The sequence below is a fragment of the Tripterygium wilfordii genome, chromosome 12 (genome assembly GCF_013401445.1).
Source record: "Tripterygium wilfordii isolate XIE 37 chromosome 12, ASM1340144v1, whole genome shotgun sequence".
Lineage (NCBI taxonomy): Eukaryota > Viridiplantae > Streptophyta > Magnoliopsida > Celastrales > Celastraceae > Tripterygium > Tripterygium wilfordii.
The window spans coordinates 3,197,947-3,217,070 of NC_052243.1; the positions used below are offsets into that span (position 1 = coordinate 3,197,947).

At 38.6% G+C, this 19,124-nt stretch overlaps 3 protein-coding genes across 3 annotated transcripts; all 3 read right to left on the minus strand.

Moving 5' to 3' along the window:
- Positions 1–427: 427 nt before the first annotated feature.
- On the minus strand, positions 428–5,355 carry LOC120010878 (synaptonemal complex protein 1). Its single transcript, XM_038861783.1, has 3 exons — positions 4,344–5,355; positions 2,538–3,224; positions 428–1,277 (listed from the first exon to the last, which is right to left on the minus strand). The coding sequence occupies exons 1-3, from the start codon at positions 5,214–5,216 to the stop codon at positions 696–698; spliced, it is 2,142 nt and encodes a 713-aa protein (XP_038717711.1). The 5' UTR covers positions 5,217–5,355; the 3' UTR covers positions 428–695.
- A 3,298-nt stretch (positions 5,356–8,653) lies between these two features.
- On the minus strand, positions 8,654–12,261 carry LOC120011250 (UDP-rhamnose/UDP-galactose transporter 2). Its single transcript, XM_038862320.1, has 5 exons — positions 11,568–12,261; positions 11,217–11,401; positions 10,903–11,103; positions 9,386–9,547; positions 8,654–9,288 (listed from the first exon to the last, which is right to left on the minus strand). Exons 1-5 carry the CDS (start codon positions 11,695–11,697, stop codon positions 8,929–8,931), a joined length of 1,038 nt encoding a protein of 345 aa, XP_038718248.1. The 5' UTR covers positions 11,698–12,261; the 3' UTR covers positions 8,654–8,928.
- A 1,245-nt stretch (positions 12,262–13,506) lies between these two features.
- Positions 13,507–19,069, minus strand: LOC120011137 (chaperone protein dnaJ 10-like). The gene is made up of 10 exons (XM_038862197.1): positions 18,839–19,069; positions 18,584–18,643; positions 18,026–18,108; positions 17,709–17,868; positions 16,769–16,898; positions 15,912–16,070; positions 15,054–15,232; positions 14,889–14,969; positions 14,638–14,796; positions 13,507–14,086 (listed from the first exon to the last, which is right to left on the minus strand). Exons 1-10 carry the CDS (start codon positions 18,923–18,925, stop codon positions 13,973–13,975), a joined length of 1,212 nt encoding a protein of 403 aa, XP_038718125.1. The 5' UTR covers positions 18,926–19,069; the 3' UTR covers positions 13,507–13,972.
- Positions 19,070–19,124: the final 55 nt, after the last annotated feature.

Below are 19,124 nucleotides of genomic sequence, written 5' to 3' on the forward strand. Positions count from 1 at the left end.
TTTTAAATTCTTATAAAAATATTTCAATCGGAGTTCAAATGAGAGTGATATGATTATTCTATACGAACTCTTAATGATCTTCTTAACAATGTGATCCTAAACTAATTTATAAGTTTGTATGTAGATCGTCCGCGATTAACGAGCTTGCCTTTCCAGACTTTCGTATTTTTTTTTTATCCAAGCTCCCGAAGAAATGCGAGATGGTTGGGGGATGAGAAGAAATGCGAGGGAGAGAAACTTGAAGCCAACATCAACTAATTAAACAAATTCAAGTCCTCTCAGAGACATCAACATCGGATAAAATCAAACAAACTAGTGGACTTAATGTCAGCATATAATACTCAATAATGATTACAGAACCAGACAATTAATTTAGCAAACAAGCAAGCCGACTTGTAAAAAAAAAGAAAGAAAAAAAAAAAGCAAAGATGGGGAAGCTGAATCAACCATGCTCACAAAATATAACATGTAAAAAGTAAATTTTATTCATATATAGGACATCTTGTTAAAGGAATCAAAGCTGGAAGAATCATATATCGGAAAGAGGAGATGAGAATACCAGTCACTTTTGCACTCTTTCTCCACATTTTTTGAGTTGTTTTAGCATTCTTAAGATGTCCAGTGATTAGGATGCTATTTGCAGCCGATAAATCTCCCACGGCCTATCCGTAAATCCCCAGAGAATTCTTTGCTGCTTAATCATCTGCAGAGACAGAAGTTGCCAATTCTGCCAACTGGTCTCTGGCAAGATTGGATACAAGTTCCATGGAAATGAAATGTCTCGGTAAATACACAAGCTCCTCCTCGCTAAAATTATAACTCGGTTGAAGCTTTTTGGCTTCCGACTTGGCTTCTTCAGCCTCTGCCAATAGAAGGTTAGCTTCTTCAGTGTCACCCAACTCTAGAGCAGCAGATCTTTCAGCTATAGCAGCCCCGGCAATTAAAAGTAACCTCTGGAATCTAGCTTTTGCCAACTCTTTTTCTTTGGACAAAATAAGTCCCTCAGTCTCCTGCAACTTACTTATAGTGTTTTTAATATCGTCCTCAAGCTTCTCTAGCTCTATTAGGGCTTTCTCCATGTCAATCTGTACGCCTTCCTTTTCAAAGCTCAGTTTCTTGGCCTCAGCAGCTATTCTAGCAGCTTCCTTGAAGTTTCTGGCAGTGGCAGCAACCTTTTTTTCTGTCTCCAGCTCTGGAACTCTCTTGTCTATGAAGAGAATTTTTTGCTTAAAGGATGCTATATTTTGCTGGATGCTTGACTTAGTTGAAGACAGCTCCTAGGAAAGGTGAAAGAGAGTCACGACAACAGAGGAAAAAATGGGTGGTTAAGCAAATTGGAAATGAACACATTTCTGCCACTTGAACTTTGAGATAAAGGAAGTGTGAAAATGAAGGAATATCATTCGCTTCTCACGTTGATCCATGCCTGAAGATGAAAATTTCAACACAGGTGCTAAAAATAGAATAATCCATCCATAGAATCTATTGACAGGTTATATATTCACTCTAATCAAGAGTAAAACACTTGGCAGTTCACCATAAAAACAGATACATAGTTCTCTACCACTGAGCCAAACTCGATATGCCTTAGTTTACTAAGATTTAGGGCTCGCATGGGAGTTTTGGAGGAAGGGTTTCACAGGTTTCTCAAACTAAGGGGTTTGGGGGGTTTAGTAACCATGATTGGGAGTGAGGGGAAGGTGTGGTGGGGAGGAATTTCAACCTTGCTTGGAAGGAGAGTAAGTGGAGGGTTGGGTATTATTCCAAATAGTGAATTACGTAAATGCCTTTACCCAAGTGCTTTTGAAATGTGAAGAAAATAAGGTTTTGAAAGGGTGAAATAGAGGAACATAATTTTCATTAACTTTGTCTCTCTTCTGAAATCCACCAACTCGGGTGGTAAAATAACTCCCAAGTCCCATCAAGGAGGGGTTTGGTGGTTGAATCAAACAAAAACCCCTTGGGTCCAACTCTCAAGCAAGCGGTTTTGAAACCTCAAAGCAAACATGTCCTCGAAAAAGAAATAAAGTTAATTATAGCATGACTACAAAAGTAAGTCATAAGGAAAATTTGTAGCCTAACAAGGAAAGTCAAGGAAAATTTTCATGGATTCTTTTGATAGGAAAGTCTGACATTTCCCAAAGCAAACAAGTCTTTGGGTAAGAAAACAGAGTTGGAATTCAAGCGAAGTTCATATATTTAGTTGACCACATCGAGACTGGAAAATCGCAATTTGCATCGCCCAGCAAAAGCGATCAACTCATGCCATATTTGCAAACAATGATCATAAGGTTCCATGCTTTCAATACAGGCTGTACTTAGTTTCTGGATAATTCATAAACCTAAAAAGAGTACATTCTTCTAGGTTGCCAAGGTAAGAAGTTACACATGCCCATTTCATCGGGAGATATCTGCTTGGGTTACAGATTAATATGGGAATGATAATTAGAACTAAATGAGGTAAGATAAACATCATAATTTATAGTGGCCTTGGAATTTTTTTTAAAAGCAAAGAAATAGTTGAGAAAAAAATTAACCTGCAGTGAAGCTCTTGCAGCAGAAACCTCATGTCGGAGCATTTCTAAATCCTCAGAAAGCCTCTCCTCAGACTTTGCAAGTCTTGTTTTATGTTCCCTTGACTTCAGAATGGACTTCATCAAGTTTTTCCTCAGATCAACAACTGCCTCATAAGTTTTCGCTTCATCCGCAGAAATTCTGGCAAGTTCCCTAAGCTTTTCTCCCCTGATGTCTTCCTCACTGAGGAACTCATCAATTTTCTTCTTTTTGGTGGACAGATCATCACTCTCCAAGTGCAACTGAGAAAGGCCAGATTGTAATTTATTGTACTTATCATCAATGCTCGACTGCATCTCCTGAAAACCAGAGACAATATCAGCAATCCTTTCCTCCACTGCTTTTATAGTAGAGTCATTTTCCGATATCTCCTTTTCTTTCTCCTTTACTAAAGCAAGCAGTTTCTGCAGCTCAACAGTAAGTGTCTCCTTTTTCTGATAGAGGATCTCTTTCTCTCTTCTATGGTCTTCAATTGAAGGCTCAATTGAATCATTCAGTACATCACGAGCTTCAGAAATTAAATGAGATTCAATTTCTAATTCTATCTTCTTGCCTTCCAGTGCTTCAGTTGATGAAAACCATTCATCCATTTCTATCGAAGACATCCCCTCTGCATTTTTCAACACTAAATCTGCATTATTTGCAGCATCCTGGTGAAGAAAAAAAAGAGTCAAAAACTTTAGCCTTTGCTTGAATCAAGGTTTGAGGATTTTTCTGACGTTATATATTTCTGAAGCAACATTGAAAGAGTTACCAAAGGTTTTGCTTGCCTCCATTTTAAAAATTCTAGCCTTTGAAGTGTTTGTGTTTTCTAGGCTTAATACAGTGATCAAACTAACGAAGTGAGACATATGGCATCTTATCAAGGACATTGCAACTCCCTTTCTTGGCTTTTGAGCAAGCACTACAAGTTCATTGTGCCAAGAATCATTATGATCTTTCAGGAGTAATGGCTTCTGAACCTGGTAAAAAGTATCAGTCCATACCCCTGTTGTACAAGTGAGAAGGAAACTGACGTGTAAAGAAGTAATTGAGTCACACTATGAAATTAGTAAGTCAATTGCCAGATCTTCATAAAACCCCAAGTAATTTAGGCTTCTGTAAGAGAGAAAACAGAAGCACTGGGGTAACATAATACAGGATGTGATGTGGATTGCCCAAGACAAGGTAATACCTGTTCAGTTGAACTATAGGCGTCCGTGATTGTAATTCCTACTTTTATAGATGCAAGAAACCAATAAGTTAAAACACAAATTGGAGGACTCGACAATTGTTTGAGATAGAGGGACAAAAATCTAGCATCAAACAGACTGCACGTTAATTATGAACGTCGTAGACTGATGTCAGTGGCAGCAGACAACACCAATGAGTCTAGAGTCACTATTAGCTGCCATTACAATTTTTACGCTCTGTTTTTTGGATGCCAATCCTTAATGAGACTCGAGAATATTTACAGCTGAAGAAAGTTAAGCTCCTAAGGATACGGAGATAATGATGAAGAGACAGATGAACTAGATTTATCATTTATCCAACTGAAGAAGCTGATGAGAATTTAGTTTGCAAGCATATCTAAATTTCTCCATTTGAATTTTGCTGTTTATACAACAGGAACACTTACCAACAAAAGACGCTTGCTAAAGCAATTAGATTGAAGTTGAATGTATGCCTGAGAATAACTACAGCATATCTAACATATCAAAGAAGAAGCTGGCCATGAAGAGCGAATAGGCTTCATGGAGTTACAGAGATTGAGAATGTAGGGTAATTACCGTAGCAAAATTCTGAAGCAGAAAAGCAGACTCTTGCTCCGCATCAAGTTGGAACTGGAGAGCCTCCTGCATCTTATTTTCTATGGAATCGCAATCTGCATCAGCATCTCTAAGCGTATTGAGCAAGAGTTGCTTCTCCTTCTCAGCAGCTGCAAGGCTATCGCTGATCCTTTCGGCCTTCTCAAAATCTTCGGCCTCACAGGCGTCCTCCAACTGAAGCTCGAGCTCCCTGTGCTTTTGGGACGCCAAATTCACGTTCTGGACCACCTTTCTTCTCCTCTTAACGGAATCCTTGCGGGCAGCGGAAGCTGAGGCAACCAAATTCCGAGCCCGGTTGAGCTTCTCGTGAATCTGGGCCTTTATATGCTCGAATTCGGTCCCATTATCGTCTTCGTCTACACTACCATCGTTCTCCTCGTTGTGAGACCGTAAATTAATACCTTCGTGGTCGTGAGAAGGCAGATCATCAGACGACGAGGTTAGACGAGCATCCTTTTCGTCCTCGTGAAACCGTATAGTGGTATCATCGTGGTCGTCAGACGGAAGATCTGATGACAGGCGGGAATCTCTCCCAAATCCAATTCTGAGGCCGGCAGCTCTCTTCTTCTTCCTGGAAATATTCCGCGAGATGGCTGTCGCGGTAGTCACAGTTGCCGGTGTTGATATAGGGATTGGATCGTCAGATTGAGATTGAGAAGGGATACTAGTGGTTGAAGTGGTCGGATTCGAAGTAACAATAGTGAGGTTGGAGAAGAGGTTCTCGTCCAGAGGGGAGGAGTGCTGTGGGTCGTCGTTCACCGTTTGGGAGGGCGTGAACAATTCCATCCCCTCGAACAAGGAGTCCATATCTTCCTCCTCCTGCTCCCGCGCCATATTTTCTAACTCCACCGGTCCGATCACTCTTCGTCGTCTTCTTCTCTGCTCCAGCAGACTAGTACTAGACAACTAGTTCTAAGACTTCGCCTACCTTCCCGGCTTCCCCATCATCTGCGAACTCCTGTATTTTGTCTAGAATATTACAATGCCCAACCCAACCAGCAGGCGTAGGCTTTCATTCCCAGAAATGGCTTCGGCCCAACCCATTACTATGACTTCAGCCCAACCCATTACTTTTGGAATTTTTTCCCATTACTTTTGGACTTTTTTCCTTCGTTGACAATAGGAAATGACTTCGGCCCAACCCATGACTTTTTTTCCTTCATTGATTATCGGACTAAATTTTCAATTTAATTACTGTAGTATTGTTTTGTTCCTGCACCTACTTTACAAGAAAAATAAATAAATAAATTGTTGAAGCTGTATCTTCATCAATACGTGTGGTATCTCATAGAGGTATCGAGTTTAAGCCTCCTCATTCCCTTCCCTTGTAATTAAAAAAATTAAGTAAAATCAAATTGTATGAGTAATGCTATTTTCGGTGGGTGATGGGCTTCAGGTTGTGGCTTTGATGGTAGGGGTCGTAAAACTATGTACAGTCTAGATTATCGAATTCGTCTGATCCGGATTAAACTAAATTTTTGAACATAAATTTTTTGTTCGAAATCCGAGTCTAATCACAAAAATTTTGTCCAGTTTAAAACTGGGTTCGGGTCCAAACACAAAAAATATTGTCTAATTTACTTGTCTGGACCGTAACTCGGATTATGTTATTGTTTGATTTACTTGTCCGAATTTAAACCAATCGAGGTTTGTTCAATGAAGAGCGTCCGAAATCAAATCCATATTAGAATCCAAACATATAAATATTTCATAAACATGACAGTATTGTTTGATTTTTTTTTGCTACCCCTATTTGATGGCACCTCTAACTTCTAAGGATTGACCATGGACATGGAGTGATCAATAATTGAGCTTTTGCAGACGTACTTCCTTCGATGCTTCCCGCTTTAAACGCGGTTCCGAGCTGGCCTTGACTTCAATAAAATTATCAAGTCTTCTTAGCGGCAATGATAATTAGTGCCATATGCCTGTACTCTCTTCTTCTATATCCGTTGCTCAAATATAGAGAAGAGGGGAGAGGGCCCAAGCCAACTAACTTCCGCGGCGCCACCTCCAATTCATTTCTCTCTCTTTTTTTCTTTTTATATTGGGTTAGCTTGACCATCGATCATCCTCTATAAATATATTTCTTGTTCAGTATTGGATTCAGGTCGTCATGCAAATTAAGACCACAAGAGCAAGCAACCAAACAAACCAGATCGAGCAAGAACATTCAGCTTATAAACTAATCAAATCAGAAAGAGATTGATGGGAGGCGGCATTGTGAAGAAGCTATGGCGCTTTGGAACCAAGAGCTTCCTATCGTCTAAGGAAGCTGATGAGGAGTACTCGGGTGTCCGCAAAGGGTACGTTCGCCTGTACGTGGTAGGGAAAGACTTGTGCAAGCTGGAGATAGAGGCCAATTACCTGAACCATCCTCTATTTGAGAACCTCCTTCGCCTCTCCAAGGAAAAGTTCGGCTACTCTTACACTGGAGCCCTGAGGATTGCATGTGAGCTTGATCTCTTCTTGCACCTTCTTCATCTCCTAAATTCCTCTAATCCCACCACTGCAGCACATTACATGCAAAGATATATTTAGCAGGCGTTCTCCTTTCTTTCTTTCTTTTTTTCATATTAATTTGCATTTTTTGCATGACAACATTGTCAACTCGCCATGTAGGCCGGTTGATAGACCGAAATTGGTGAAATCTGTCAAGTGACCAAATTGAGATAAATTTGAACTGTAGGTCACTCACTTTGAAACATTTTGAAATTGGGAGACGGAGTAGGAACATGACCTATCTTTCAATGACGACAAGTTTATTTAACCCGGAAAACTTCATTTTGCACTAGAAGATTCACCACAACAGTACATTGGCAACAAGTTCTCTCGATCTACTGAAGCAATCAAATGTGAACCTTAGTTTAAAGAACCAATAAATAACCTGCTTTAACTTGATATTCATGCAAGCGGGGCTGCCCACACATAATTGTGAGTTCTTGAATGGCATATGGGACCACTGTCAATTTGCTCATAGGATTTTATCATTGCCGGTGCGGACATTACCTTCATGGTTGAGCCGATGTTTTGAGGTTTTTCCCCTAGTGGATTTAGCTAGATTTTTCTGCTTGTTATATCATATTTAGGTGGCTAGGAATAGAGTAGTTCACGGGGAATCTCTTTGGCACCCTTCTCAGATCATCCTAGTGGCTAACAATTTGATGAATGATTTCAAAGCTTGCCAGATTTCTCCAGCTATTCAGCAACGGGCCCCCCCTAATCCTTCCATTTCTAGCTGGACTCGGCCACCGACTAGTTTTTTTAAGGTTAATGTGGATGGTTCTTGGAGAGGCCTGGGCTGGAGTAGGTGCGGTTATTCGGGACAGTAGCGGCAAGTTTATCTTATCTGCTTATAGGCGGGTTAGGCCTGCAGGGGTCCTTTGATTATCGAAGCTCTTGCGTCTCTTTTTGGTGTCCAACTAGCCTGCAATTACGAGTTCGCGGAATTTCATCCCGGAGGCTGACTCCCTCGCTGTGATTTCTGCTTGTCGGACCAACTCTCCCCATCTAACATCCTTGAGGTTTGTGCTCGAAGATATCAGGTCTGAGTTGGGTTTATCGGTTTGCAAATTTCTATTGTCCGAGACGCCAAAATTCGGTGGCTGATGCATTGGCTTCCCTTGGTAGATTGGCTTTATCAGATTCAGATTTTGTTTGTTTGGAGGGGGTCCCCCATCCATTGCTTCCCAACCATCTTAGAGTTGACATTAGATAGGATTAAAACTCAGAAACGAAGGATGTGATACAACACAGCAAAAGGTAACCACCACCCCAAATGATAGCTTGCCTGTTCCATGACCAATGGCTGAAGTAAAGTGATCGGAAGAGGCTCGGTTTCAGAAATCAGGGGAAAAAGATTCTTCCCCGTTCCCCAGTTTAACACAGAACCCGCCATTGAGCACAGATCTTACACTACCGGTCGGTCATACGAAAATCAAGATTGACATTACAAACATGTGAGGCCTTTTATGGCTTATCCAAGTGCTCTATTATAGAAAAAAAAAAGATCATGATTCCAGAGTTGCCAAGTATTCCAATTGATGCAAGGAGATAACTCGTGGCGGGGATTATAAAGAGTGTTCATTTCAAACAACTATGGGGTGCCAAAATGTCATGAACATTCTTGCCTTATTGGCAGTGTTCCCACGTCAAGATCTCACCGAAAACCACCTGTGTCTCACAACCACTGGTCCCGTCAATCTATGGAACATCAAATTACAACCACTTTTGATAGAATGTGAAAGACTGAAAGTGTAGACAAAGTTAACTGGTGACAGATCCAATAATGCGTGTTAAGATCTTCCAACTAAAATATGAATGTTACTATATCATTTCCCATCACAATTTCATTACAAACTCTTCCAGATACACAACAGAAAAAATTCTGATAACATAGAACATAATTTCTAAAATAAATACGTGAGGAGGCCAGCAGATAATGAGCAACATGCATCCACATAAATAGATAAAAGATACAGCAGCTAAGATGAGGAGGAAAGGAAACAATTGAAAATACCTGTTTTACTGCCAAAAATACGTATATCTATCCTTTGGACTGACCAAGCTCGACGTCCTTCACAGAAATGTCTTCTACTCCTGCTTTCAGAAGTTTAATTTCCTCTTCAGTCAAACTATGCTTCATGGGAGGTAAGTTCTTGGTGCTCGAGTTCTTTCCAACCTCCACAGCCCAACTGTAAATTACCATGCCGACAACAGCAATAGTCATTCCCATTATGTTCTTGAACGTCAGCTCAGAATCAAACAGCAGCCACCCCAACGTGAGAACACACACAGTTTTCATGTGACCTAAAACCTGGAAGGATACTGCTGAGAATCGTCCAATGCAGAGATATTGGCTCATATTGCAGAAAACAGCCAGGCAACATGAAAGAAGTATAAACAACTGCATATAAAAGTTGTTATGGTTCGTAAACAATTCATGGATGCAATAAAGAAATAAACAAACTGAATAACAATGAGAAAAAAATGTGAATGCTTACAATTGCGCCAGAAGACATCTTATAAGTTGTTATAAATTTGCCACTAAGGTAGTAGTCAACAAAAGGACCAAGAACGAGTAGAGAGAGTGCTTGAATTGGAGCGGTCTTGCTCAGCAATTCAAAAGATCCAATTGAGTATTTCTTCTGTAAGGAACCTATAGACTGTTCCACAAAGAAAGAAATCAGGCAACATATCAAAATATGCTACATGAAGCATTAAATGGGAAAGTATACATAGATATAGTTCTAGACACTCTATAAAAGAGACTATCAAATCCTTTAGCATAATTCTAATCTCAATGTTGTCATTTAGAACTTAAACCTGAACTAATTTCCACTCTAAATCAAACTCAGATGGTTCCTTCCAGATATTACAGATCTCCTTGAAAAGATAAGCATCAGACTGCTTTGCGCTGAAACTCTTAAAAGTAGCAGTTTCCAAGGAGGAAGACAACTTTGATGCAGTAATCATCACATGCAATCCATAACTCTATTATAGTGTTAATTTAATTACTTTTTTATGGTTCTTTTCCACTGCAACACATAGAATACAATTTCAAAAATCCCAACCTAAACTCTATTTGATTCAGAACAGAGAAAAAAAGAACACACTCTATAGAGGCCAAGTTGGTATTGGGAAGTAATTCTACAAAATCCTTCAGCCCAAAACTGTAACCCATGTCACCCACTTCAGTTAAAGATAAACAACTCCCTGGTACAATAATGTACAAAATCTTTCAACCCAAAACTGTCAGCTATGTCTGCTAAAGATAAACAACTCCCCGGTACAATGATCTTGCAGTTGACGCGGGATTGGGGAAGGGAAAGATCTACATAGCCTTATCCCCTCACCGTAGAGAGGCTGCTCTCCCAGGAATTTCCAGTTTCAATACAAATGAAAATACAAAAAACACGTGAATAGAAACATATAATAAAAAAATGCAAAAATGTATCAATATGATGCAAGTAACTTATTGATAATCACAAATGTAGTAAGAGTCAATCCCATTGGTTGGTATCTAAATTTTGACCAAGTAATTCTTGTTGTATATAAGAACACCACAAGAGATTAGTCCTACAGCATTGAAACAAATTTCTCACTTGCTCCAATTGTTACCACGCCCACTATTAAATGCCCAAACAATGCTGTAAATCTAATTGTTGTGCAATTTGGCTAGAAACAATTAGTTCCACAGATCTGTGAATAACTGCCACTAAACACCTGGGACTTTCTCACAGGATACATTAAATCGACTCAATACTAGTAATTTAGAAAACATATACGAATGACAGTGAAGTGCTCAATAAACGAAAATGCAGTTGACCTCAGGAGAAGCAAATGACCAATAAATGGAGCCAGTTTAGAAATCACTAAAACAAAAATGCAGCTGCTCACCAAAGAAGTCAATTGGAAAAGACATTACAAAGCCAATGTAGCAACTAATTTTTAATTCAGCCTGAAAAGTACACCCCAAACAGGAAATGTAATAGAAGTGGAAAAATCACCAGATACTCACAATTTGTTGCAATGAAGTCGAAAGAACTGCTACACAAGCACATATGAAACCTTTGGCATTAACTTTGACGTCGGTCACAGTGCACACTCCAACACCAATAACAACAACAATAACTGCCATTTTCACTTCTCTCGAGTAGTGTTTGTTGTGGAGAATCCATTCCATCACACAAACCACGGGAATCATGCTGAGTTTTGAAATCTATGACATAAATGCAATGGGAGCACTAACATTAGTTGCTTCTATTTCATACATTCATTTATTCAGTTTTTGAATTGGGAAAGCTATCTATAACATTTGGGGTCAAGTCATACCTGATAGAATCCAACAGAATTTAGCATCAGGCTCAAGTTCATCCCAGTGATAGACATATTAGCAACAATGGAGAACCAGAGAAGCTCCCACATTGGCACATGCTTTGATGCCGACAACCCAGTCGCGTTTGAGACCAGACCAACTAGGGCAGTTACGGCAAAGTGGAACCCCGTCAATGTCGTGGCTGTGGGAAAAAAATCACATCTCATTAACACTAAATATATCACCAGATCAAGCGAATTATTGCTAAATGAAGCTATATTTTCTCGGAATCAGTGATTTAACAAGACATGACGGTGCTAGAGCAAATGCGGAGAAGATATGTCAGATCTGAGGGCGAGAGAACATACCGAAAGTAAACGCATAACCATTCGCCGACATGAGCTGCTTATTGGCCATAATGATTCCGACGGAGCTCACGACATTCATGGCCCATGCACCTACATCCGAGACCACCGTCTTTTTCTTCTCGTCTTCCATTTAGTACTCTCCGTCGATATTATGCCTCTCTATAACCGGAATTGCAGAGTGAAAAGGACAAGATCCAGATTCGTTATTGAGACACTAGAGCACAACAAAGATTCAAACACATGCAGCGCAAGATGAATAGAATTGCCAAACAGCAGATCAGATCTACTGTTCCCAAAACTAAAAAATTAGGAGGAAAATTAGGAGAAGAAGGAAGGATCAGTTTGAAATGAATGTCAGTTAGGTTAAATGAAGGACAGGGGCGAGTATATACGTATTCGTGTAGTTAGTGTATGTATGTAGGTATGTCTATTTCGCTCGTGGTAACCGACAAGCAAAACGGAACAACTCGGCCCGGCCAGGAGGAGGAGGAGGAGGAGGAGGGAAGGAGATATAATTTAAGAAATTAAACAAATGGATGAATATAAATAAGATTTGGTTTGTAAAGGAAGGAGAGCAGACAATACTATCGACCGGCTCTCTCTGTTACGGGATGGGATGATGCCGACGGGGTTCCTTGCTTCTTTGATCTTTCTTTGCCTCGCTTTGTTTATTTTGTTTTTTGTTTTTGTCCTACCTTTGCTTTATTTTGAGGCTTCTACTCTGTCCTTTTTCCGTTAAACGAAGCGTTTCTTTGTGGTCGGTCCACCTTCCTTAAATTCTCATTCGGTTAATATCACTCTTACACACCAAAAAATAATTAATATTTTAATTTACACATTATTATTTAAAATGTTTTAATATGATCATTCAATGATAAAATTGTTTCAATTTGATCTCTTGAATAAATTTTCTCATTTTGTGACACATTGATTGTCCAAATATTGATTGTGGCATGTGTAGTTTGACTGTCCCAGAGTGAAAAAATCTATCCGAGAAATAATTTTATCATTGAGTGACCAAATTGAAACATTTTACACAACGATATACAAATTGAAATACTGATTATCTTTCGGTGTGTAAAAATGATATTAACCCAATTTTTAAATGGCAAAACACGTTTATTTCCACTATGTATGAGACCATTTAATTCAACGGATCAAATTCTTCATCTTCGTTGTGGTTTCCTTCTACTTTCGTTTTCACATGTGCATTTATTTATGTAATTATATATGTCATATTTATATAATACTATATCAGAACAATTTCAAAGAGAAGAACAACTTCCCTAATGTTTAGTCAAAATCACACCTAAAAATAATGCAATGGACTACTCAAATCCGCTCCACATCCCTTGTTGTCCCTCATATGAAGGGTGAGTATATATAAGGATAATGCTTAAGACCTTCAAAAAGTGACCCCCCAAAAGACCCTCATTTAATGTGGAATGTTGAATGTGAAGTGAACCCTACATGTTTATTTTTAATCAGTGGTTATTTTAATGTCACATAGATTTGAGAGACTTTTGAGGGTCTCTAATGTTTGAGGGTCTCTAATGTATAATTAGACGTTCCAAAAGACAAAAACTACCACCTTTCACTTCTCATTTTCATTAATATTTATCTTCCTAAGAATCTCACATCGGTTGGAAGACCCAATCAATCAAGTGTAGTTTATAAAGTTAAACCTGCCCCCTACTTTAATAATGAGACATTTTCCTTGCCTAGTAAATTGGCTTTCGACACATAACCAGGCTACCGTATAAGTCAGATATATCCACGAAAATCGAATAATCCAAAACGAAATTGAATGTATTCATGATAACCGAATTGTCGAATAACCCAAAACGGACAATATTATTGATATGTATAGAGACAAGGATTTGTGACACATCTCGATTTGATCTTGCATGATGCACAAAAAGGTAAAATACACAAGAAATAGACACCACGAACAAATCATATGCTGCAATCATGTTTGTTTTGTCTGCTTAAGAATCAATAATACAGGTATTTTAGACAAAAGAAATCCAACCAAAAGCCCGACCCTAAATATACACATGTGCAACCAAATCACAAGCATAAAGAAGAAAAAAAAATTGCAGTAACGTTCATTCCAATGGCAAGGCAGGCCCAGTGTAGGACCTCAAGACAACAACCCTACTTCTCTGGTCTCTCGTCATCCACGTTATACAAATATCTTTTCTTTCATAAACAACATTACAATATGCCTGCTCTCTCGCAGGTGAGGTTGAGATGTGATGTCCAGATCTTCTGAGGATGAACACTGATTCAGTAAATTGAGAACTAAACCTCCCCCCCACCCCCCAAAATGCACCTGCAAGGCTGTAAAACATGACACTATCTATGCTACAAGCTTCCATTGATGGGGCGATGCTTCTCCTCCTTCAATCCCTGCCCATTGAGGGATGTCTCTGGGCGCCAGGTGGTGCAGTTGGCATTGGGAAGTTACAGTTAAACTGAGCACCCACGATTTGTGGGGGGGCTTCGACATAGGGGCTCTAAAATGTCCAAGAGTTTCAAAAGGGTCAAATTGAAGAAGAAAAACTAATGCAAGAAAGACAACAATTCCATGATATAGACGAAATAAAAGGTAATCAGATGTGTAACTGATCCCCCCACTTGTTCTTTTCTTCCCTTCCCAGTAAGAGGAGAAGAAAAGAAGAAGAAAGCACGAATAAATGATAAAAACCAAACTGTCCTTTTTACTCCAAGTACTTTAGCAGCCACTTTTCTCTCATAAAGAAAATCACTCGTATATCACAAATGACTTTTAATTCTCCATTAGATCTCCTTAGATTTATAATATCATAAATAAATAGGTAACAAGTGCTCAAATTGGAGAAGGTAATACAGTTTCCAACCCATTAGTAATTATCAGCAGAGATCTCCTTCAACAGGATTTCAGTAATTGCTTTTACCCATATGCTCCACACGTTAACCGATAAAGATGTCAAATGGTGGGCTGCCTACAAAAATAGTTCTAATGACTGCATCCAGTCCATGTTTTAAGCTGAAAAGTAACAAGCTTAATCAGAGCACATAAGCATACCTGTGGTGCCACTGTACTATAGGATGCCTCTTCAGGATTTGAAGATTTTGGTGACGCACTGGGAGAGGTAGCATCATAGGTTCGTTCACTTCCGTTCAGTTTATGTAAATTGCCACTTAACACAGTTTCACTCTCATTTCCATTGGCTGATTTGGCCCTCTATGTACAAGATAATTCCCAAAAATAAGTCATGCATCCAATTGAACAGAATTCTTCAGGGCAAAATACCAAACAATTTCAAGAAACTGCACCTGGAATATTTTCCCAAGCGTTTTTAAACCCTTTGCCCGCGCACGAAGTTCTTCTTTCTTTGCATTGTTGTCTTGAAGGACCTAAAACAAACCATTAATTAAGACCAAACAATTTGGAATTGGCATTTAATCCAGAGCAAGCCAACAATGGACTAGCATAACAACCATCTGGCAAACACGGGAAAGAGTGGCTTCAATATCAGCAACATTAAGCTTCCACAGGGAGTCAATCATTAACTTCTTGTGGGATTGCATGTATTCTTCAAGCTCTTCCTCACTATAGTTTCCTTCTGCACTTAGCTGCTTTTTCATATCTTCCTGGAGCTGGATTAGAGCAATAGCACCTAACACCACCAGAAAGAATGCGAAACATTAGCCTTTAGATATGCTTCCTTATGTGTGCAAAATTTATTTTCATCCACTTTTATTAGCATCAACTTCCTATCCACCCCAGAACTACAACTGACAAAAAAAATTTAAAAGCTTGTTCATAAAACCATGCAGACAGAGAAAGGTTATACAGTGAACGAGATGCAATCATAATTAATGTCCAAACAGAAGGGCCGTAAACAACCTTGCTACACAATAAAGGCATATTAATAAGTTTAGCCAATATTTCCAATAACCGGCCATGCACATGGTGACCCACACACACACACATTCAAGGAACCCTTCCCGAAAGAATTTACTGATGAACTAAAAGCAAATAAGAAAGAAGTAGTTCTAGAGTCAGGCTGTTCTTAAGGTTCCCAGGCAAAACCATAAGCTTAAATATATGAGCTGGCTAGCTAGAATATATCAAAAGCAGAAACCAATATTTTCAGCTTGAATCTCACATACTTTATACACATACATGGGAGAAGAAAAAGAAAACCCAAAACAATATTATATTGGCAGCGCATAGCCCAATCCTGAAAATTGACAAAGGTGCTGGTGCATAATTTCACCATAGTAGGAACAAAAGAGCACAATCTAAACATGGTTATTGGCCACTTAAATTGTTGACTTATAGCATCGTCTAACCTGTAGCTGCTGTTACTTGAGATTTAATGAAGTGACCTTTGTTTCTAAACCATTCGGCAACAAATGGTACACCAAGATATATTGCCTTTTTTCCAAGCTCTTTAGCTGCCTGCCTCACATATATATAACCAATTGTGTTCAACATGTCAACACCATAGGCTGCGAAAAAGAAGACCATAAAGTTAATTAAAAATAGATAGAACTTAAATATTTACATGCTATGAGAAAAATTCTGATAGGGAACAAATGTCGGATCATGCAATCAATAAGGCAATCAACGTTTATCATGGGACCAACTAACACAGTATGACAAACATACTCCAACTAAATTAGAATGTTCAAAAATTCATGGGACTCATGCAAATGGATGATTGATTCTGGTTGGAAAATCTGATTAGTTAAAATTGAAAAGCTACGATACTACTATCATAGGAGCTTAGGTGAGACCACAACCCACAAGGATATTTAAAGATTTCAACAAATTAACATAGTCTTTTATGTCCAGTTTTCATAATTTGTTTACTCTAAGTCAGTAAAAAAATCGGTAAAAAAAGGGAAACAATTCTCGTGCATAAGGCTCCTACAGTGGGGTGGGTCAGGGATAGGCAACATGTACGCAGACCTTACCTCCACATAATATGTAGAAAGGCTGTTTTCAGGAATTTGAATCTATGACCTCTAGATTGCACCACTGCAACTCTACCACTAGCCCACATGTTCACATGTTTACTCTAAGCTGACGTTTCTAAAATACATAGTTGTACCTTTGTATTCTATTTCTAACCAAGTCACGTCAAACTCTATTGAAGATAAATCAAACCCAATTGCAAAACCAGATCATAACACATATACCTTACCTGCATTTGAGAGCCTCGATACTTCAGCTTCAGCAAAACTAACGAAGTCCTCTTTGTTTCCTTGCACATATTGGTGGAGTCGATCTTTCAATATTTGAACAAGCTTTTCTTCTCTCTCTTTCTGAACAACCTTTTGTTTGAAGTAATTCAAACAACATAAAATGGCAATTAATGTATAAAAGACAAAACCATAACCCTTGTAGTGCTTTGTACATCACATTAGGGGCGAACAAAAACCTCATTTGTAATGTAACTCATAAATAATTTTAATTCATTGGGGATATTAACAATCAAATACACAATTCAAATTCACAAGATGACATAATATATCAATAAGTGATCCCATGACTCAGACTCTTTTGAGTCTACTGCCCCAGGACTTGAGCTATGATAGGTTAAGTTCACCCCTTAACCAACACGCCATTGCATCTGTAAATTTCTTAGAAAACATCTCGACTAACTGATTGTTAAAAATCAGTACATTGAAGCTTAATATTGTCTCATGTTTACACAGTATGTTGATATTATCACTTAGCATCCATGGAATGCAAATATATAAAGATGTTGATTTCCAAAACCAATCCTTGCATGGTGTATGGAGAATAAATACAGAACCTAAGGATCCATCAAGTACTATTGCCTGTGTTGATTGTGGTTAACGATCGTATGTATATATTTGTTGAACAACTAGAGGCTATGTATAGATTTGCTGTTCCAAATTCATTCAAATTATTAACAGACACTATAACTATAGTTCAAATTAATCAAGTTCAATATAGGCCCCACATCTAAAAGAACTCTAAAAAAGGTTTATTTAAATCTTTCCACAAATTACCATCATTGCTGAAATTGATAAAACTAACAATACGGTTTCCACTAATCATTATATGGACCTCTGCCCTCTTGTAAGAAACTGATGAGAAATGCTAAGAAATTTTACCCTCATTTTCTCTTGTAGTTTCCTAGCATCAAACTGTTCCCCTTCCGTGAAAATGTCTAATGATGCCATTGATGCCATGGCAAGCTGTCCTATGTAGTCCTCAAAAAGTTCACTACCAAAAAGCATTGCGAAGATTGCGGCGGGATCAATAATTGCGTCGCTGCAATTTAAAGGAAGTGAGAGGGCAGATATCAGAAGAACAACAATATTTCAGAAACCAGTCATTATTATAATCTTCTGAAAGCATAATGCATGAATAGTTCGAGATCCTATTAAACTTGAAATTCATATATTAACAGATTAAGAGAGAAACTAACGTTGAGATTCCTGATTTTCCATAAGCATCATAGGCTTGCCTTTGGCCAGGATCACTCAAAACCTGGTATGCCTCTCCCAAAACCTGAATTTTAAAAAAAAAATGGATGAAGGAAGGATGAGTCGTTAATACTTTAGCAATTTTTATCATAAGACTTGATTCGCAATAGCAAGAGCCTCCTTGGTCTGATATTGTCATTTTGATAAGGACCAGGACATCCCAACAAGTTATACAAACATCACAATTCTACAACTTCTAAGTTATAATAACCAAGTTATTCAAACCTCACAATCCTAAACCCATCTAAGATGTAACATTGGATGCCTAAAGGCAAATTCGAAGGAGACCAGGCTAACAACATAATCATTAATCAGTACCAATACAAAATTTCAAGAGCTGCAAGTATCGAGCCCACCCATGTTATCATAAATTTATTGTCGACTGCCTACTAGTAACCATCCATAGCATCGTCGCATAACATTATAGTCAACCTTGAGAAAAAATATATATATATAAATAAGAAGATTGGGATGATTTATAATACGCGTATGTGTCTTACTTGAAAATTTTGTGCTGCAAGAGGGTCATTTGGGTTTTTATCAGGATGAACTTGCCGTGCCTGCAATTGAAAGAGAAGATAAGAGGAGGTGTCAATCAATTCAATATCATGATTAAAGCGAAGAAAAATAGACTGGAGAAGGATAGAAAATTAATTTCAATAGTGAGTAAAAAGAGAAATAGAAGAATCTAAATGTAAAGCAGAAGTAGAGAACATGGATGTACGAGATCTAAGGCAAGCAAATTAGGGAAATACCTTGATGTAGTAAGCTTTCTTGATCTCGGCCTCAGTGGCCGTAGGACTCACCCCAAGCACGTCGTAGTATTCCGTCTCCTTAACCATCTCCGATCAACAACCACGTTACAGCGTCAATTACAAATCGGATTTTACCTCAGTCAGAGAGAAGAAAGAAGATGACAAAAGCAGGAGATGAGCAGCCAGTCAGCCCAGCATATGAATCTCAAGCAATTGAGGATTTGATGGAATGGTTCGTTAAAACGCGCAAGTTAAAATATTATTATTATTGTAAAAGAAAAGTCTC